The 19,979-nt window shown below is 37.6% G+C and overlaps 1 protein-coding gene across 1 annotated transcript; it reads left to right on the top strand.

Annotated features, from left to right (window-relative positions):
* Positions 1-9,092: 9,092 nt before the first annotated feature.
* On the top strand, positions 9,093-11,086 carry LOC144713650 (beta-1,3-galactosyltransferase 7-like). The gene is made up of 8 exons (XM_078588302.1): positions 9,093-9,404; positions 9,500-9,563; positions 9,654-9,726; positions 9,801-9,921; positions 9,994-10,081; positions 10,544-10,669; positions 10,726-10,832; positions 10,938-11,086. Exons 1-8 carry the CDS (start codon positions 9,254-9,256, stop codon positions 11,084-11,086), a joined length of 879 nt encoding a protein of 292 aa, XP_078444428.1. The 5' UTR covers positions 9,093-9,253.
* Positions 11,087-19,979: the final 8,893 nt, after the last annotated feature.

Raw genomic sequence — 19,979 nt, 5'->3', positions numbered from 1 at the left:
AGTATGAGACTCTAAATTTTTTAAAATATTTTTGACAAGTAATGTCTATCTGTAATACTTTAGTTTACTTTTGATTTTGAATTAGCCATTCATATTATTTATATATGCTAAGGGCAGGCGGAAATATATGTCGCTGGCAAGCCAATCACTTATTTGACATTTTGTTCAAAGTTCATTGACACAATACATTCACCAATATAAATGTATGATGTGATGCTTATAATGAAGCCCACAAATACATATTGTGACTAAGTGAAGTAGGACGAGATCTAAATATAGAGACCTCTACTGTTAAACATTTATTTTTAATATTCACATTCAAAGAATACTTGAGAAGGACATCGAAATATACTAATATAATTTCACTAGTTATTCACACTCATAAGATGATTATGGTGTACCCCCTATGTCATAGCGTCGAGATACTAAGGACTTATAGTAGGTGCTCCATTGGGGAAAGAATTGATTTATTTGATCTTAATGGATCAATGAAAGGTATCATACTGTTGTCCATCAAACTTAGACGTGGGAGACCAAAGATGTCTTGTGGACAGACATATGTACTTTGACTATGACCTTAGAGTCCCTGCCCATGGACATCGAAATCATCTTAGCTTGAGTGCAGCTAGAAATTCACAAAGATGATTGAGTTCTCAAGTTGGGATCTCCCAGACCATAATTTTTCACATGCACATCCTTCTTATTCTATCTCTCTTTGACTCGCCTCCACTCCTGATACGATTGGAATGGTGTAGTGATAATAATGGATTGATAACATGACCATTGCGATTGATAATAATTCAACATGCAGGTGAATGCATGGATATATGGTGTGTTTAAGAGTTTTCAGCCTTAAACACACAATTTATGAATACTCTTAAACACACAATTTATGAATACTCTTTAAGGGTTTGGAACCTTATTTCTTTGCCTTCCTACATGTCACAGTACTCTTTGATTGACTGGAAACTAATCTACACTTTTGGCCATGATTAAAGAAGCTGATCATTGCAAAAAGAGGCCAATACGCATAACAATTAATGTTAATTAGTGACTAATCACTAGCAGACGTCCATTTATGTTTTTCATCAACATGGTGACATTGAAGAACAGGTAAAAATATTTATTCAATTAATAATAAATGCAGTTATGGAGGATTGAGAAAGAGGACATGTGTTGGAATTGTAATATCTACCATTTCACATGGATTAAATGCTAGAAAAACTAAAAAAGAATAATATTTGTACATGTCACCACCTCTTCGGGAGAGAAGGGAAGCCACATTGACATAGCTTCTTGACCCACATTGCCCCATCATGAGTTTGCTTATTCCAATCATGAGTCAGCATCTTTTACAATCTGTGACACGAGGATGTATGACATTTGGTAAAGTCAGAGGCTGTATATCATATAGATGTGGTGTGGGGCGAATCATTGCCATACCACACACAAACTAGTTGTTAATTTTTCTTTTTTCATTTTATTCTTCACAAGGATACCTGAAATCTTTTGAATCTTTCGTTGAGGATGATACAGAAAATCAGAGTCAATTATTGAAATAATTTATCAGAAAACTTTAAGGATATAGAGCTTTGAAACTACTAAAGCTGAGGTGACATAAACACAGAGAAAGAGAGAGAGAGAATATTTAAATAAATCAAGTGCTATAATTGTTCCAACTTGAATCCTTGATTTTTGTAGATCTTGAAGGTAGATCAAGCTGACAATTTAAGGCAACTTCATCTCTCTCCCCTCTTCCACCTAATTCCTTGGATATATTATGAGGTGTTAATCTCTCTAAATGTGAAACCTAACTTTGTAGAAATTTCTAAAGATATTGAATTTCGAGATCTGGGTGTTATGGGCGATTGAGGGGCAACAGAGAAATGCAGGAGGTAACCTACGACGACAAATCAGTCTGGTCCTTCCAGAATGCAAGGATCCAGGATAAATATGGATTTCTTATATTTTTACATCTTTATCATCATTGTTAGGTTATATCCATCATCCTTATCTTCATTATATCTCAGCCTATGATCACACCGCATCGCGATATTTCTATCATGTCTTAGACCCTAGATATCACCATGTTTTTTGATATTGCCATTATCTCACTAACATAAATATTTATATCATCGTATAGTTATCTTTCTCTATATCTATCCTCTAATCTAGCCATGATCACATAATCCTCCATCCCTCTCTATCTCATTACATCTCATATAACTATCCCCTATCTAATTTAATTTATATCACTCATCTGAATCCTATTAAAATTGTATTATCACCTTCTCTCCTCTCCATTTGTCTTTTCTCTATCCCTGCTGTCGTGTAATTTTGCTCTCTCATAATTTCAAAGAATATTTAATTACTAATTTCTGTTCCTTGAATGAATAAACCTTACTTATCACTGACTTGTCATATTTCCATTGAGGAAAGGTTTTCTAAAAATATATGGATTGAACTTAAACGGCAAAAATATCATTATTTAACACAGTTTTTATTGTTTAATTGTTTAATATCATTATTGTTTATTGTTTAATTGTTTAATATAAATAATTGTTTAATGTATTTTTCATATTTGGTATTATAGCATATATTGAATCGGGTTAAAAACTTTGGGTAGAAAATTGAATGAGGTTAAAAACTTGGCGGAATGCATGCAGCTCGAAAAATCAAATCTGTATGTACCCATGGCAGAGCTCCAAGTGAGTTAATGAAACAAGCCACATCACATCTCTTAGGAGCTCAATTAATGATGCCTTTGAAGCCAAGGAAGATTTCTCACTTTCTCCATGATCTTTCATTACTACCAAACAATTTATCATTAAATTACAACATATAAGAAGTTTCACTTATATTATCAATTTCAGTATCATTCACACTCGTTTTATTAATCTGATGGATTAAAATGTTCTGTATTATGATTTATTCTAGTCATTAAAATTATTCACGCATAAAAAGTTCTATCTTAATTTTATATTAGATGAAGTTAAGTGCATCAAAATTATTAACCATTAAGTTAGTCCAAAATTATTCAAGGATATCCCCATGTTAGTTTTTATCTACATTTGGAGTTACTGTTTAAAAAACTTTAGGCCTTTTTTTATTTTGAAAAGATATTTCAAAACTTTTTATTTAGCCATTGCAATAAAGTCCAGGCTTATTTGATCTATGTATGTGTTGTTTGGATTGCAGAGTGGGTTAATGACAGCAAGCAAATGGGGGGGGAGACTGAAATCATAAGCTAAAAAGTTCATACATTGGCAAATCAACTAGGCCTGATTTGAGTCAATCTATGCTTTGTCTGGTTGACCTATTCTGACTAAGTCAAGTAACTCTACTGGGGATTCCTCTCATGGATATTATGTAGGCTTCAAGCCAATCACACCACCCTGTCTTATTTTAAGTTCATTGAATGAAATGTTTCTTCATTATTATTCTATGTGATGTTTGTAAAGAAGTCCATGAATACATGCAATTAATTAGTGAATTATGAAGAGATCATTAGTATTTAAATATTTATTCTCAATGTTCGTATTAAATGGATTTTTGAGATAGACATCAAGTTATCCAGATAGAATATCATTATTTGATCCTAGTTGTATGACAATTATGACTGATCCTGTGGTCGTTAGTGTGAGTCGTGATAACTTGTAAATTACTGGGTTATTTCTCTGAAATCTACACACATTTTTGTATTAAAATTATAATAAATGCTTGTTACATTAAATGATTTAATCTTTTTTTAGAGTAATATTCTGCTTTTTTGTGGATTTAATGCTATTTCTAAAAAGATTTGTGATATCATATTCGTCAAAAAATAAAATTCTGATTCAGAATGTATTATTTTTAAGTTAATATAGATATTTATAATATATATTTGACTTATTATTTATTTTATAATAAATTATTCATTTGTTTGAGCTTTAAAATGCGCCCTGCAACTTCTCCAAGGTGAAAGCTTGATATATGGTGATCCTCATAATTGATTGAGATGAAGTTTTTATGAATGCCAGAAAGCTTTTGGGTGACAGATTCAGTTAACTCAAATATGATTAATATATATAAATAGTATCAACTTAAAAATTATTTAACCTAACAATTATGATATCTCCCAGGAAGCAAGTCAAGGGTAGAAATGTTCCCCACAAGGTACTCAAAATATTATATAATGTATAGATCAATTATGGATATATCTTTGCTTCCGGTGGAATCAAATTCGTTTCATTCATAAAAAACAATACTCCCACAACCCAAAAACCACACTCTACTACAACAACTCCAGTTCATACTGGGTGATCTCATATCCTATGAAAGACTAGACTCATGAAACTAATGCATGATTGGGTTAAAGTAAACTCTAAGAATGTGCCAATATGTTACTCAAAATAATCATGTCATGCCACAACCTGAGGTCCATGAACATTAGAAAGATCATGCCCATCAGATTATAATAAAAAAACAAGATCAATCCCTTTAAAATAAAATGTAAATATGTACCATTGTTGCTGATAGACTTTGGATCATGGCTGCATTGAACAAAGTATACCAATCATTAGTGGTTCAAATACGTGATCACAAAAATTCACTTAGAGAAAATTTAGATGATTAATATATCATTTCTGATTTTATCATAGAATTAAGTCAATTAGTTTAACTTAAATTTTCAATTTTTAATCCCACCATTTTTAATAGAATGTTCGTTAGGTTTTTGAAATTGATTATGCCCTACATCATTAAAGGGTAGGCAAGTAGATGAGGGATTGTATCTACACAATAACTTCTGATAGACTGTCTAGGTGTGTAGCATAATATAGTTACCTTGTGGGAGTTGCAGTGTAGCTTGGCGTCTAATGTGTTTCCTGCATGACCTATTCATGGAGTTTAATCAATCCATGCTTAGTTGATTTGATATAGATATGAAGTTAGTTGATAGCCATGGCCATAATATAGTTAGTTGGCAATCATGCTATTAACAAAATATGTACTAGGGCTTGGGGATCACATGCAAAATCTTTTGGATGACAGAGAAAGTGTTACTAAGGTGGGAATTTTCTAATGAAATTATGACTTATTAAATAGCATTCAAGGGTAAGGTTGAAGGACTGATAAACTCAAATTTTAGGGTAAAATTACATCGTCAATATTTGAGTTAATCGATAATAATTTGGAAACCTTTACTTATAATAATTTGAGTAGCAAGTGATGAGCAATAGTTGTCTCCATTGGGAAGATATATAAGGGTTTAAATACTCTTTAAATGATGATTCACAAGGGATGGGAGGAGATACATATAAACAGGAGATTGTGATGTGATAAATATGAGATGGTGAGAGGGTGACAATTATTATTTTATAAGGATGATATGAATAATAATATGAGGAATTGATAGAATGACGTGGATATATCAAAATGAAATGAGAGAGTGAGATAGATGATGTTGTGAAGTGATGATTGATGTAGAAGATGAATAAGAAGTTAGCACGATGAAATGGGTGAACTGATGTGAGCGAACAGGGATGGATGATGGTGGAAGAATAAACGATAATGATCTTAATAATGGATGTGATGGAAGAACGGATAGTTGGTTGCGAGATGAAGAAGAGGGTGATGAACTAGATGGTTTAGAGTTTTTACATCAGATGAAGGTGACAAGATCGAGATTGAGATCAGATATGGCTGTGGTAAGGTGAGATGAATGAAGAGGTGATGAGAATGAGATGATGAAAATAAGAAGGTAGGTCTAACTAAAGGAATCTGAAGGAGATAAACCAATATAAGGCAAGAAACAAACATTAGATCCCTATGTTCCGCTGGGATCAAGGCATTTTCCTAATGCAGATCAATTTCTCCACTTTTCTGTTCATCTCCCCAAGCACTCAAGACACCGATAACACTCTTGATAGACCTTAAAAACATCACTCTCTTTCAATCAACCCCTCTAGAAGTTAATTCATAAAAATATTAGAATTTAAAAAATGATATCTCTTTGAATACATTTTGACTCTTCTGTTTTGAAGAAGAGTCAAAAAATATGTTTTCAAGAAAAAATATGTTTTCACTCAAAAAAATCATGTGCTTTCAGGAAAAATTATCAACGGAAAGTTACATTTTGACTCTTCTAATATCACATTACTACCTTTTCTTATTACCATTGTAAAACACAATGAACAAATCAATGCTTCATTTACAATGAAAAAAATCTAAAATAAAAGTAAAAAAAGTAGAAAACAAAACTTTATACTAAAGGTATAATATAACCTTAAAATTTGCAAACCAAAATATGGAAAAAATCAAATAAAATTTATTTAAATATTTATTTTATACTTTTTTTATGTATTTCATGTGATGTTTTATTGTCTGATACCAATGAAGACAGGTGGCTGAATCTAGCATATTAATTATTATTTTTCTGAATTAAACGTTGAAATTTAGGATAGTAACACATTATATGTTTCAAGGCTAAAATATTCTTGCGCTTAAAATATTCAAAAATGTTGTAAGAAGTTAAGTAACAATTTCCAAGACAAATGTCTTTAGTTTCAGGTCGGGAGGTATCTCATAAGGAGAGAAAAAATGTATTTTTCTTTATTCAATTGAGACATTTTATTTTTTGTCAAACTTGTTACTTTTTTTCCCAAAATTGATTTTTACTAGATAATGGTGCCACTATAAACCCAAGATAGACATTTTAAATAGTAATAAGAAAATTATTGATAAGTTTGTCAACATACATGCTTCAGTAAAGGACTAAAGATATGATAACTGAATCTTGTTTTTATTATCTATCTTGAATACTCACTCTTCTTACACCTTCTTGTTAATAATTTTGAATCCATACATTCTTTCTTATTAGTATCAATGAAAGAATGGTTAGTTATCTCTTATTGTCTTCTGGTTCAATTAATACTAAAATATTTAGGTTTTCTCCATTTTGATGGAAATTATTTGTTGAAATAATATTAAGTGATTAATTAGCTTTGTAGTGTCTTTAAATGAAATTTTTATAATGTGACGAACATAAGACTTTCTGAAATTTCCCAAAAAAACAAAAGCTGAGACTATTTATTAGCTATCAGCCAACCATTTTACAGTGTGTCATTATCACATATAAGAATGAATTTCTAGCTGTGAACTAGACGGTATGTTGTGATGTATGAAGGTTTTTAAATTTTATTTCACACTAGGAACTTGGTTACGGTAGTAGCGCCTTCAAACAAATTTTATGTTCCATTTATAGATGAATGTCCAAATGATCTGTAACTCCGATAAGTTTTGGTTTTAGAGCTAAAAACATTTTACTTATTTTGATATTTCATTACAACGTAGATGAATATTTTTCATATGTTTATTTCACAAGCCATCAATATAGCTTATGATGATATGCTAAATACTGCCATTTTGCTCTCCAAAGGATTACCATTTTACTAAAATGGAAAGACAAACATATAAGAAATAAGAATAGGAAATGAATACATTTTGTCCCAATGGATCACAAATGATAAAAAATCATTTAAATTCTAAAACAAAGAAATATTTTGAATTTTTGCAGAGAACCATGATCTGTGACCTTATTTAGTAAACAATGTGCGACATGTATCAATATTATTGCATTTAAATGAAACTTAGTGATTTCATGCTTCAAAATTAAGGCTCTCAAACTCATAGGCTTTCGTGTGACAAATCAAGTTTCATAATTGTATTTTATTTATTTTCTAATGATTAAAATAAACTGGATAAATGTGACAGCGTTCGATTCATTAGTTAAACTTTAAAACGAAAGAACTGAAGTAGATGTTACTTTCCCCTTGCAAAGTCAGTTTCACTAGAGGTGCCACTTCGCTCTCTTGAAATTTCAGGCTCTCAAATTCGTCCCTTACGAAACAAATCGATGTAAGCTTGACTTGCAAATAGTTTCAAGCTTCGGGCTTCAACATGGTTTGCTTTGGTATTTCTTTCTTCGAAGCACCATCAGTGTCAATTTTTTTAATCCATAATATGACTAACTAATGATATATTCATTTCACGACATCTGATCTAATGGGTTCATTATCCCTCTAAGAAAAAATAGTTTCACACTTTTTAGTCGTTTGAACTTCCACAAAAAAATTCATGGAGGAACCTACGCTTCATATCGGAAAGAGAGAGAGAGAGAGAGAGAGAGAGAGAGAGAGAGAGAGAGAGAGAGAGAGAGAGAGAGAGAGAGAGGTGAGATCAACGTTAAAGAAAATTAAAAGGTCATTTACGGTGTTGCAGAAACGACCGCGGGAGGTTTTCCAGGCTGGGGACAAGTAAACGGAAAACGAGATGGTAACGTCCACTTCTCCCCTTCATATTCCATCAGTCTCCTGCTCTCTTAAACGACATTTTCCATTCTTAGAGATAGTAAATCAAGGACGATGAGGGGGCGAGGAGAGAAGAAGATTCCAACTTTATGGATTTCCATCCTGTGCATCTCTTGCTTCATTTTCGGCGCTATCTTCGCCGGAAGGTAACTTTGATATCGCTCTTATCATCCTGGCCGGAGTTCTTTCCTATTTTTTTTCCACGATTAGATTTCGCAGAGACGTGTCTCAGTCGAGGGAGAAAATTGCACCGCGTCGGCGGCAAGACCAACAGCTCCGGCTCGTCTCAGAGGGCTTCGGCGGGGAGAAGGTAAGCCTTCGACGAAATCAAGAGTTGTTCAAGCTTCCCAACGTATAATCCCACTAAACAGATTCAATTATCTTAACAAGAAGGGACTTAGAAAATTCAATTGTGGATATTAAGTATATGCGTAGATGCAAGTTTTTGAGAGCTACAATAATGGGATAAATTAGTATTGGACAAGAGACGTTTAAAAGCTCCCACGGACCTAGAGTCGCGTGTGTTGAACTTATTAAGAGAAGTTAGTTAATGTGTCTAGAATCAAATGACTACCCCTCCTAGATCATAGACAGGAATGGACTCGGGTAAGGTTCTCATTTTTTTATTTAATTATTATAACCGCCATAATATGTGCTTAAATCGAACCACTAGTAATAATTAAGTACATGAAGAACTGTCCAGTTTCGACACTGATTTCTCTCCTTTTAGGGCCTTAACCGTAATCAACTTCACGGGAATGATGCCATGGAGGAGGTATCTAAAGCTCAGGAGACAATCCGGTAATCAGGAGAGAGGATGATGAAGGCCTGAGATTTTTCCTGAAGCTATAAGTTTGTGCCAAACGTGTATCTGCTTTCTAAACTCCAGATCTTTGGAGAAGACTATGTCAACGCTGGAAATGGAGCTCGCGGTATTGGGGAGCTCCCATGGCCACGCCCTGGAGAGGAAGAAGGCCTTCGTTATGATCGGCATTACCACCGCGTTCAGCAGCAGGAAGCGGAGAGACTCCCTCAGAGAAACCTGGATGCCGAAAGGTTGCTTCTTTGATGATTCATCGAGCTCAAAATCCTCGTATAAAATTCATCTCCTCAGCTACCATTTCCTAAAACTTTTTAATTCTTCTATTCAGGGGACAAGCTTAGGATGCTTGAAGATGAAAAGGGTATCGTCGTTCGGTTCATGATAGGACACAGGTGCTTTAGCTCATACTTGAATCGGAAAATATTACGAATATATAAAGTAGAAAACATGGGTTTATCCGGTAGTTATTTCTTCCGATGCAGCTCCACATCGAGCAGCAAATTAGATCAAGCAATTGATTCCGAGGAGGCCGAGTACAAGGACTTCCTTCGGCTGGTACTGGATTACACTCCCGTTCTTCTCAATGGTTTAATGAAGATAATTTAGTTATTAATTTATACGTGTCTAAGGATCATATCGAAGGGTACCATGCGCTGTCTGCCAAAACCCAGATCTTCTTTTCGACGGCGGTGGCTATGTGGGACGCCGAATTCTACGTCAAAGTGGACGATGATGTCCACCTCAACCTTGGTAAGGCGTTTATTATCCTTCCGTAACCTCCAAAATTTCTTATTTAGATTCTCTGAAATAATAATTTGCCAGGTACTTTGGCTGCCACCCTGTCCCGACACCGATGGAAGCCCAGGGTGTACGTCGGCTGCATGAAATCCGGACGAGTTCTTTCCAATAAGTAACACCTTTCTTTTTCCATTTTCGTTCAGTTCATCCACGTCAACTTTCGCAATACAATTCTGAAGATTGGGTTCATTATTCCTAGCGTGTTCAGATACCTGAACTCTGATGGAACGTTACTTCTGCTTGTTTATAAAGGACGTTTAATTTCCCCATAATGTGTTCTCATTTTGGGCATACGGCCGCGATACTACAAATTTAGACTCTCGATAAATGGTTAATACGTGTACTTAGAAACGAAAAACGATTTCAAGTTTTAAAAATATACGATGAACCCAGAAAACTCAAAGGCTTTCGAAATGTTCGTGATTATGTTGATTTTTTTTCCTTCTCAGTAACCACATTTCTCGTGATCTTCGGGAACCAATATTTTCTTCAAAAATCATCATCTTTAGGATAACTTTGACGAGTTATGGTAAGTAACTCCTGACGAAAAATATTTTCCTTGTTAATCACGTAGGGAGGCGAAATATCACGAACCGGAGCACTGGAAGTTCGGCGACGAGGGAAACAGCTACTTTCGGCACGCCACAGGGCAAATCTACGCCATATCGAAAGATCTCGCCTCTTACATATCAATCCACAGGTAGCAGCTCTTCCAGTTAATGAATAATATTTCTGGCTTACGATGCCTTTTTCCAGGCCGATACTTCACCGTTACGCAAATGAGGACGTCTCCCTTGGCGCCTGGTTCATCGGTCTTGACGTGGAGCACGTCGATGAGCATAGCATGTGCTGCAAAACACCTGGTGCAGTTTATCTTCTAAATACGCTCCGAAAACATTCGTTTATCTTCTCCAGGAACCTTAGCTCTTAAGGATTTTATTCTTTTCTGGATGCCAATAATGCCTTAGACTGTGAGGAGAAGGCGAAGGGTGGAAGCATCTGTGTGGCCTCGTTTGACTGGAACTGCAGCGGAGTCTGCCAATCAGTGGAGAGGATGAAGCTCGTCCACCAGAGCTGCGGCGAAGGAGAGGGAACGATCTGGAGCGCCGCCCTCTGATGAAGAAATTAATGGGTTTTCTATCTCTTTTCTTAAAATCCAATCAAATACTTCTTATTTCTTACTTGAGCCGTATTATAAGTGTTGCCGAATGCCGAGCAAGATCAAGATTTGGAAAGAACAAGATCGGGAGGGGGAAAACAGAATCTGGGGATGTATATATACATATCTGATTGGAAACTTAGGCACTCAAAGCATAGTTCAAATTGTTAGAATTTGAACTGTGCTGCCACTCCCCTTTAAATGAGGCAAGGAGTTAAAGAGCAAGAGGGGGATATGACAAAAAGGATCTCTACTTATAGGGTTCTAGATAGTAACAGATGTAAAAATAAACTTTCGGGAGACTACATCGTCTCCAGTTGCAAAATTGATCCGAACATTCTGCCCTTGAATTCAGAAACTCTGTTGACGTTTGGGAGTCCCAGCCTGGTCATCTGTACTACTATAATAGGAATTGGTGTACCCTTCTGGCCTCTGATTGACTGTACTACCATCTCTTACTCTCTCTCTCTCTCTCTCTCTCTCTCTCTCTCTCTCTCTCTCTCTCTCTGTCTCTCTCTCTCTCTCTCTCTCTCTCAATTTCCATCTCTTTCTCTCTGTACCACTATCGAAACCCTAATTTTCTCACTCCTACTGTTTGACGAATACCTTCAGATCTAGATTTGCAATCAATATCCTGGGTTTCCATATCCAAACGAGCAATGCACCTTCAGTTTTTCGATTTCTAAGGGTTCTAGGGACGGATGTCTGCATTGTTGATTCGTGTATTTATGGTTCGTTTTAGAACGGTATTCTAGATTTCTTTTTGTTGTTTGTATATGGGAAATAAATTCCGCTTTCATCTTTATTATCCATACCTGCAATCAGGATTGTTTTTTTTCCTCACACAGTATCTGATCAATTATGATTTTTTTTACACGTTGTTTTTCAAATCGAGTAAACTATCTCCCTCACAGTCTCCGATCTAGTTCGTGGGTCAATTGGTCACACTATATGTCCAATAATTGTTAATTTATTTAGATTTTCAAATAGATTAAAAAATTTCTCAATCTAATTCATGAGTAGATTAGGCACACCATCTGTCCAATTATGAATTTATTTAGTTTTCAAGTAGATTAAACTATCTCTTGATCTAATTCATGGGTCGATTAATCACGCCATCTGTACAATAGTCAATAATTTATTTAGTTCTCAAATATTATACTATCTCTTGATCTAATTCATGGGTTGATTATTCACACCTGTGAAATATCATTCTTAAATGATTGGTTATGCACAGATGTCTGCATCGTTGGTGTTGCACATATGCCGATGGGATGTTTTTTAGGCGCCCTTTCATCCTTGCCTGCTACCAAACTTAAATCGATTGCTATTGTCCTTATAAATTCTTATACTCTACTTAATTATACTCTACTTCATTTCAAACTATTCTTCTTAATGTAGCAGCCGGATAATTATCTTGGGGGATCTGAATTACAGAATTTCGTTGGCGGCGGCGGAGGCGAGAAGCTTCGATGCAAAGAATGAATGGGTGAAATTATTGCATAGGAACCAAGTGAGGTCTACTCCGCCACTCGTCTTCTATGCTACCCCAGACATGTAATCCAAAAGAAAGAGCCTTCGTTTTTTTTCCTTCTCCGTCATCTGTCTACAAGCTTCAGATCTGTGTGGTTCGTCTGAGTGGCTGAAGATGGGATTTTTTAATTATCTCCCAGAATGAGTACGGCCCTGCTTTCTATCTCTTCTCTCTCCACCCGAAGTGAGCATTGAGAACGAGCCCCACTAGTATGTCATTATCCATTTCATTTTAAATCCCTTATTCACTATCAGTGATCTTCCTGAGCTTCTTCTCCCCTATTTTGTAAACCTTCTGGAGAACGGATCCAGGTTTCTGGAAGCAGCCATATATAAATACGTATCTGAGTGGAAGCTCCTCAATGGGTATGATAGTGTACTTGTTGCTCCATCATCTCAGTGAAACATCCATAATATAGTGCCTCTTCCTTTTTCTTCTGTTCTTGGAGATCAAGGCTCCGATTGGCTTGGCTTTATTCTTAGTACGTCCATCAATATCAGACATGTCTTTCTTTTCACATCTTACACAAGAACATGAAGAGCCGTCAACCGAAAACATGTATTTACTAATGTAATAAAATCTCATATTGTAAGTTGTTCATGTCTTCCTGAGCATATATTGAAGAAGTCTTCTTTTCTGACGTCGTAATAGATGTCGGCTAGAATAGTAAAGATGTCGGAGCAGATGCTTTTCAATAATCTGCGTTATGTATCAGTAATAAGAGGAATGTCGGTTTACATTTTAATAGTTAACCATAGAAGTCATTCGAGAGTCTTGTGCGGATGATGAAATATGTGTAAACATTATTTTGATAATGGTAAAGGTTCCATGACAGAGTACATTTAATACTATGTACATTTTACAGCACAAGCTGTAGACACCTATTGATTTGATTAAATTAGATCTTGATTAATGAATCTATAAGATCTATGAACATTTGTCTACTTAGCAATGATTTTTGTAAAAGTTCCAAATTAAGAATAAATAGAAGGCTACCCATTTTAGGTGCTCATGCCAGCAATATTTGGGCTAACCCCTCTGTATTCTCCACTCTGCCTTTTCTCCTTCTAGAGAGACTAGGCAAGAGAATCAACTAGATCTTCAAAGAGAGTTGAACAAGTTCAAGAGGAGATCCACCATTTCAGTGATCACATGGATATTTTTAGAGGCTAAACACATGAACAGATTCAAGGTGATCTTCCATAGAGATATTGTGAAATCAGTCACACAAATGTTATGAGATCGTCTTTAGTTCTAGACCTTAGTCAGATTCAATTTTGTTGTACATTTTTATTTGGATCTTCAATCAAGCCCAAAAAACCCAACATTAACCTATGATGTGATTTTGCCTCCCTTACTTGTGCAATAAACTCAGTGTCATCTTGCAAGGGAATATGCTCTGGTATTGAAGGTAAAATACAAGACTCAATGTTAAAGTTTTTTATCCACACAACATTCTAAGTCACATTAGATATATGAATTTTCTCAAAATTATTTATGCAGTCAAGTTTGTTATTATGTTTGATAGTCTTTGAATACTTTGTACCTCCTTCATTTGAATATCAATCTAAGTACGTATTTGGTACCAATCTAGGTCCAGCTGGAAACTAGAGTCAATGTAACCCTCAAGCATTAGTTTATGTTCTCCATAAATTTAAAATAAATACTTGATCTTTTATAAGAACTTCAGGATTTAATTCATAGATATTTATTGTTACCCTTGCGGGTCAGCTTGGAATCTGTTCATGAATTATTTGATACATTGGGGATATGAAGTTTTTTTAAAATACGCTATTTCTCTCTAAGGATTTTCTGAATTCTACTTTAAAATATGACCTCCAAGTCTCATCAACACGAGAGATCTCTTAATGTTATTCATCCACAAGCCCATTTTGTATGTTTCTCTACCTATGTGTGTAAGGCCCCAAAGTAGGCAAAACTCTTGTGTGGATGCTTGCGTGCTAACATCACAGAGTGCCTGAGCACACTTGCCCAAGGGGAACCCCATATACTTTGACTTGGGGTAGGAAGCTGAGGTTGTCATGTTACTACCACATGCACCATAGGTGGTGACACCCATCGATGTAACACAAGGAATGCTGGGATCAAACGACTTGTGCTACAACATAAAGAGGTGTGTATGATCAGATATGCAGCAATGCAGACGTGATGCAAGCATAGTAAAATCAATGAAAATATACGAATGACGCTGCAGATCTAAGGGGGTAAGACCAGAGTAACGGTAGTGATGAAAATAAATGTGGCCGACAAGCCAATCACATATTCCACATCTCGGTCTATGTTCATTAATACAATATATCCATTATAGTGCACAAGTGATGCTTATAATGAAGTACATCAATACATGATCAGACTTAGTGAATTATGATGAGATCGTAATATGGAGTTCACTAGTCTTTCTGCATGTGTTCTAAACATTCCTATTCAAAGGATACATGAGAAGGACATCGAAGTGTCCGGATATAATAGCACTCTCTAACCTCACTCATATGATGAGTATGGCCGTTCCCGTAGCCATTAGTGTGGAGACACTAAGGATAGATAGTGGTTACTCTTTAGTGGAAAGAGTTCACTGAATGGATCCGTACGAATCCCTGAATGGTATTATACAAAACTGTCAATCAGGTTGATTCACGTCATGGTTGTGTAAGTGGTCCTTAGACCTGAGACACCAAAGACATCTTGTGGATGGGCGGTTGTACTTTGACTATGGCCAACGAGTCTCTAATCATGGGATACATCAAGAAGTCCTTGGGCAAGGTAGTGAAATATCGGAGAAGAGTTCTCTAATGATTTCCGAATGCATCAATACTAACCCGGATGAACGATTAGGGTTTGATAGTTGACCATAACCTAAGTCGTCCAAGGAGTGTCAAGTGAACGAGGGACTATACATACACAGTAATCGATGGTGAACAGGTTCCATTAAGTGAGTCGATACACACTCTTTTGTATCTTCTAGAACACGAGGTGTAGCTTGGCACCCCACGTGTTGGAGACTCAAACTATCGATTGGGTTAAATCAATCCGACACTAATTAGTCTATATGATGATATAGTTAATTGATTGGAAGCCCAATAAAGGTTATTGGGCCAGTGGACTTGTTACATAGATTGATACATGGGCCTAGAGGGTCACACGCAAATGGTCTTTTGGACGTCGGAAGATATACTCAAGTTTTAGGGGTTTTTATGAAAACTATCCACTTAGTATAAATAGGGGAAGGCCCTAAATGAAATTCACCCAGGCCAGAATTGTTCAGGGGCCTCCCCCTTCTTCTCCCCTCTCCCAAAACCCCACTCCATGCCCGATGCGATTGGAATGACATAATGACAATGACAAAGATTGAATGGGGCTTGTCAACGAGGAGATTCAACGTGCCGAGGATTGCATGGATACACTTAGAGGCTACACATTTGAGTAGCTCGACTCAGCTTGCTCTAGGATCCAAGAAATCACGGATGCAATCCGTGTAAAGGTACTTCGTTTCATGGTTTTAATGATGTCGTTATGGTTCCGTTACGCGCCTTCCGCTGCGTGGAATCATCATCTTCATCCATGTCAAGGCCTCTAGAACCCAATAGGCAGGCTCCCAATGACCCCAGTAATCAGCTCGAAGGCCGACGGGAGGGGAACAATCACTGTCCGTGAGCGTCCAGAACCATTGTCGATAATGATACAAATCCAACACCAAAAATAAAGTCCCTTACACATATTTGGTGGTTATTCCTATGACTCGAAAACTCTCGGCAACATAACAGACAAGAACAGTACTAAAGAAAATAATAATATTGAAAATAGAGGGGTATAGCTATGTGACATGCGGGACTGGTTTCTCCAGGTGGGCGTAATCGTCGGAGGTGAAGAGGATCATAGGACCAGTCGATGCTAATGTGACCGTCAAATGTCGAAAAAGGGATGATAGTAGGTACGTGACCAAGTGCACACATGGGCATGACGACAACCAGGGTAGAGCGCACGGTGCCAGGTGGGATGACAGGCATGACAACAGGCGCGGCGACAAACGTAGTTGCAAGCATGGCAATTGGCGCAGCAGCGACACGTTGGAGGCCACACGCAAGCAAGCCGTGACGAAAAGGCTGGCAGTTGCTGATGAGTCACTATTCATGTGTGCAAAACTACATATAATAGGGGGTTATGGAGTCACTTTGAATCAAATGAACATGCATTTTTGGGTTAAGAATCCCAATTTTATGCAAAGATCCAATCATTGTGTAGAAATTCATGTTTTATGCTCTTTGCATTTATAAACATATTGAAACATGTGTTTTCTTTAAGGAGGAAAAAAAAAATCATAGAAGAGAAAATATATAAAAAATAGTAGCAACATAAAAAAAAGGGGGCACCGATCACCGCCATGCCAGGCGCACCGCACACGCTGCCCGTAGCCGTAGTCAAGGCCGCAACAGCTAAGGCCACTGCCGTAGGCGACACGCGTAGCGCAAGCCCAGCCAACGGCCGCACCTTAGGCAAGGGAGCAATATCAGCACCTAGAGGTAAGTTTTCATTTGATCTCGTTCTATCGTTTGAGCTCTCTTTATATACCAAGCGCGAGTTTTAAAATGGTCGATATGGGATACGAAATTCCATATCTCAAACGCGATCGGGCCGGGTCACCAATAAAGAGTGATTGCGGCCCGTCGGGCTGCAATTTAAAGAGGAAGACACATAAACGCGACCGGGCTGCCCGAAGCACAAAAACGTAAGTTCCAGTATTTTCCCCTGCATTTTCTCTTATAATTCGACCTCTAAAAATTCTAGAAAAATTTCCTAAAATCACTAATCTTCTTCTTATTCCTATCTTTAAAGTCTGAGGTCGAAATAAAATCCGTAAAGACATTTCCCTTTATAATCATCCTTAACAAACTTCTCTCTATCCTTTCTTCACTACTCTACTCATTAGTCAAAGTCTAACTCTAAGAACCCAATCCCTGTGGAGACGACCTTACTCACCTCTATACATATCTGAGTAAGTTTACTATTACAAATTTTTATTTGATTGAAGCGAAAATAACAACGACGATTTACACCCCATTTCCGCCTTCATCAGTTGCAAACAGGCGGCCTCGGTCAGCTCTAGGGTTAGTGACCGCGGCGACGACCCTTGCAAGGTGACATAGAGGCGGGCCTCACGACTTACCACTACAGCGGCCCTTGTGGGCGGCTGTTGCAGCGGCCCTCGTGGGCGGCCGATGGGGCAATCCTCCTAGGCTGCGGTCACTAGGGCAACCTAGCAGGCGGCCGCTAGGGTAGCCCTCACAAGTGGCAGCTAGGGTGGCTCCACGGGAGGCTGCTAGAGCAATGGCTATGGAGACATCAGCCACTAGGGCAACGGCCATAAGGACGATGGCCGCCAGGGTGCTGTTGCAGACGGTGGCTAAAGTGGCCCTAGCGGGTGGCAACAAGGGTGGCCAAAGGCGGCCGGATATGGTGGGAGGTGGTGGTGAATGGCTGGAGGGGGCCATGGAAGGCCGGAGGCGGCCAAGCATGGCCAGAGACAACCACGGATAGCAGGAGGCAACAGTGGACAACAAGAGGCGGTCGTGGACAACCGGATGCAGCTAGGGACGACCGGAGGCAGTCGGGGATGGCCGGAGGCAATCGAGGATGGCCAGAGGCAGCTGAGGATAGCCGGAGATGATGGGAGGCGGCTGGGGATGGCCGGGTTCAACTGCCGGAAGCTGAGCAGTCTCAGGCGGCAGGGTCATCCAGCTAAGGCGACATCGACATGACATGGCACGTCAATGATCGTGCATCGAGAAGGACCCTACTGATGATGGACGATTAGGTCATTGAGGGCAGTAGTGGCAATATCATCCTCACAGTGATGAACTGGCAGCGGCAGCGCTAGCCGATCGGTGGGCGTCGTCCTCATACTACTCAAACATAAACGAGGATAATCTCCCTAGCAAAGAGGATGGGACTCCAAGTGAAACGACTCAAATTTTTCATCAACCAAATTCCAATTGTTTCTTGGGGCGTACCTTCCCTTATATAGGGTGGTGGTTGGGGGGGGGGGGGTCCCTAAGGGGCCCAATTAGGGTAACGTCTAATGTGGGGGATAATGGACCGAATGAAACCAAAGAAGATACAATAAGGGTTTTATGTCCAATATCCGATATTAGACATTCGAAATCTGATATTTAGAAAAAATGGGACGGTGTATGATATCAGATATCGGATGATATCCGTTCGATAGATGAAGACATATATCATAGACGCATACCGAAGGGGTATGGAAAAGACGGATATTGGTTACCAGATATCAGATTTTGATATCTGGAAATCAGAAGTGGTACTCGGATATCAATATCTGATATCAACCAAAAAAACAATAGTTGATCATCATTTCTTGATGATTTATGTCGACAACACTTTGTGTTTTTGATATTTATCCTACCTCGTTTAATATATACAGCTCAAACTATTTGTTTTCTTCCCTATAGGATAACATGATTCGCAGTTTAATATTAAACGCCAACCTATTGTCCCATATGGAAGAAAACAGAAATTTTGAGTTGTATATATTAATCGAGATAGAATATATGTTAAATCATTTGATAATATACTTAATACATGATATATTAACTTTATATTACATATAATACTACCTCGTTTAATATATACAGCTCAATATTTTTGTTTTCTTATATATGGGATAACAGGATTCAGAGTTTAATGTTAAACTACGAAACCTGTTATCCCATATGGAAGAAAACAAATATATTCTGCTGTATATATCAATGGAGCTGCTTAATAACTTAAAAGCTTCTACGTACTTTGTGCCGCTGGCCCACGTAGTAGATGATTAAAATATATTTTTAACAACCTTCTATTGTTGGATATCAAAATTTGATATCCAACTCCGATATCCGATATCGTCATCCTCCCTAAGAGACGGAGGCGGATGACGACATCGAGACGGACACCGATATCAGATATCAGTACTGTAGCAACCGATATCCAGATATTGAGAAAAATGGATACTGAAAATTTGATTTTTCGGTATCTAGTACAGCCACCATCCCAATATCGTAATCCGATCTTGGTATCGAGACGCACGATCCCTAAGATACGGAAAAGAGACGTCAAGAAGCCAAAACATTAAGTCCCTCGATAAAGTCCATAATGAAAAGAAATGTGCAGAAACGAACTATGGAGGCATGTCGCCAAGCTGGATACTTGAAGCTCGGGTCCTTTGCATAGGCTCGGGCTGCACCATGGGCTGTTGATGAGCCTGGGCTCGATTTACCAGATGGTCCTCAATCACCCATC

This window comes from Wolffia australiana, chromosome 16 (genome assembly GCF_029677425.1).
Source record: "Wolffia australiana isolate 7733 chromosome 16, ASM2967742v1".
NCBI lineage: Eukaryota > Viridiplantae > Streptophyta > Magnoliopsida > Alismatales > Araceae > Wolffia > Wolffia australiana.
Note: the sequence above shows the minus strand (reverse complement) of the source record. Positions and strands in the feature narration are given on the sequence as shown.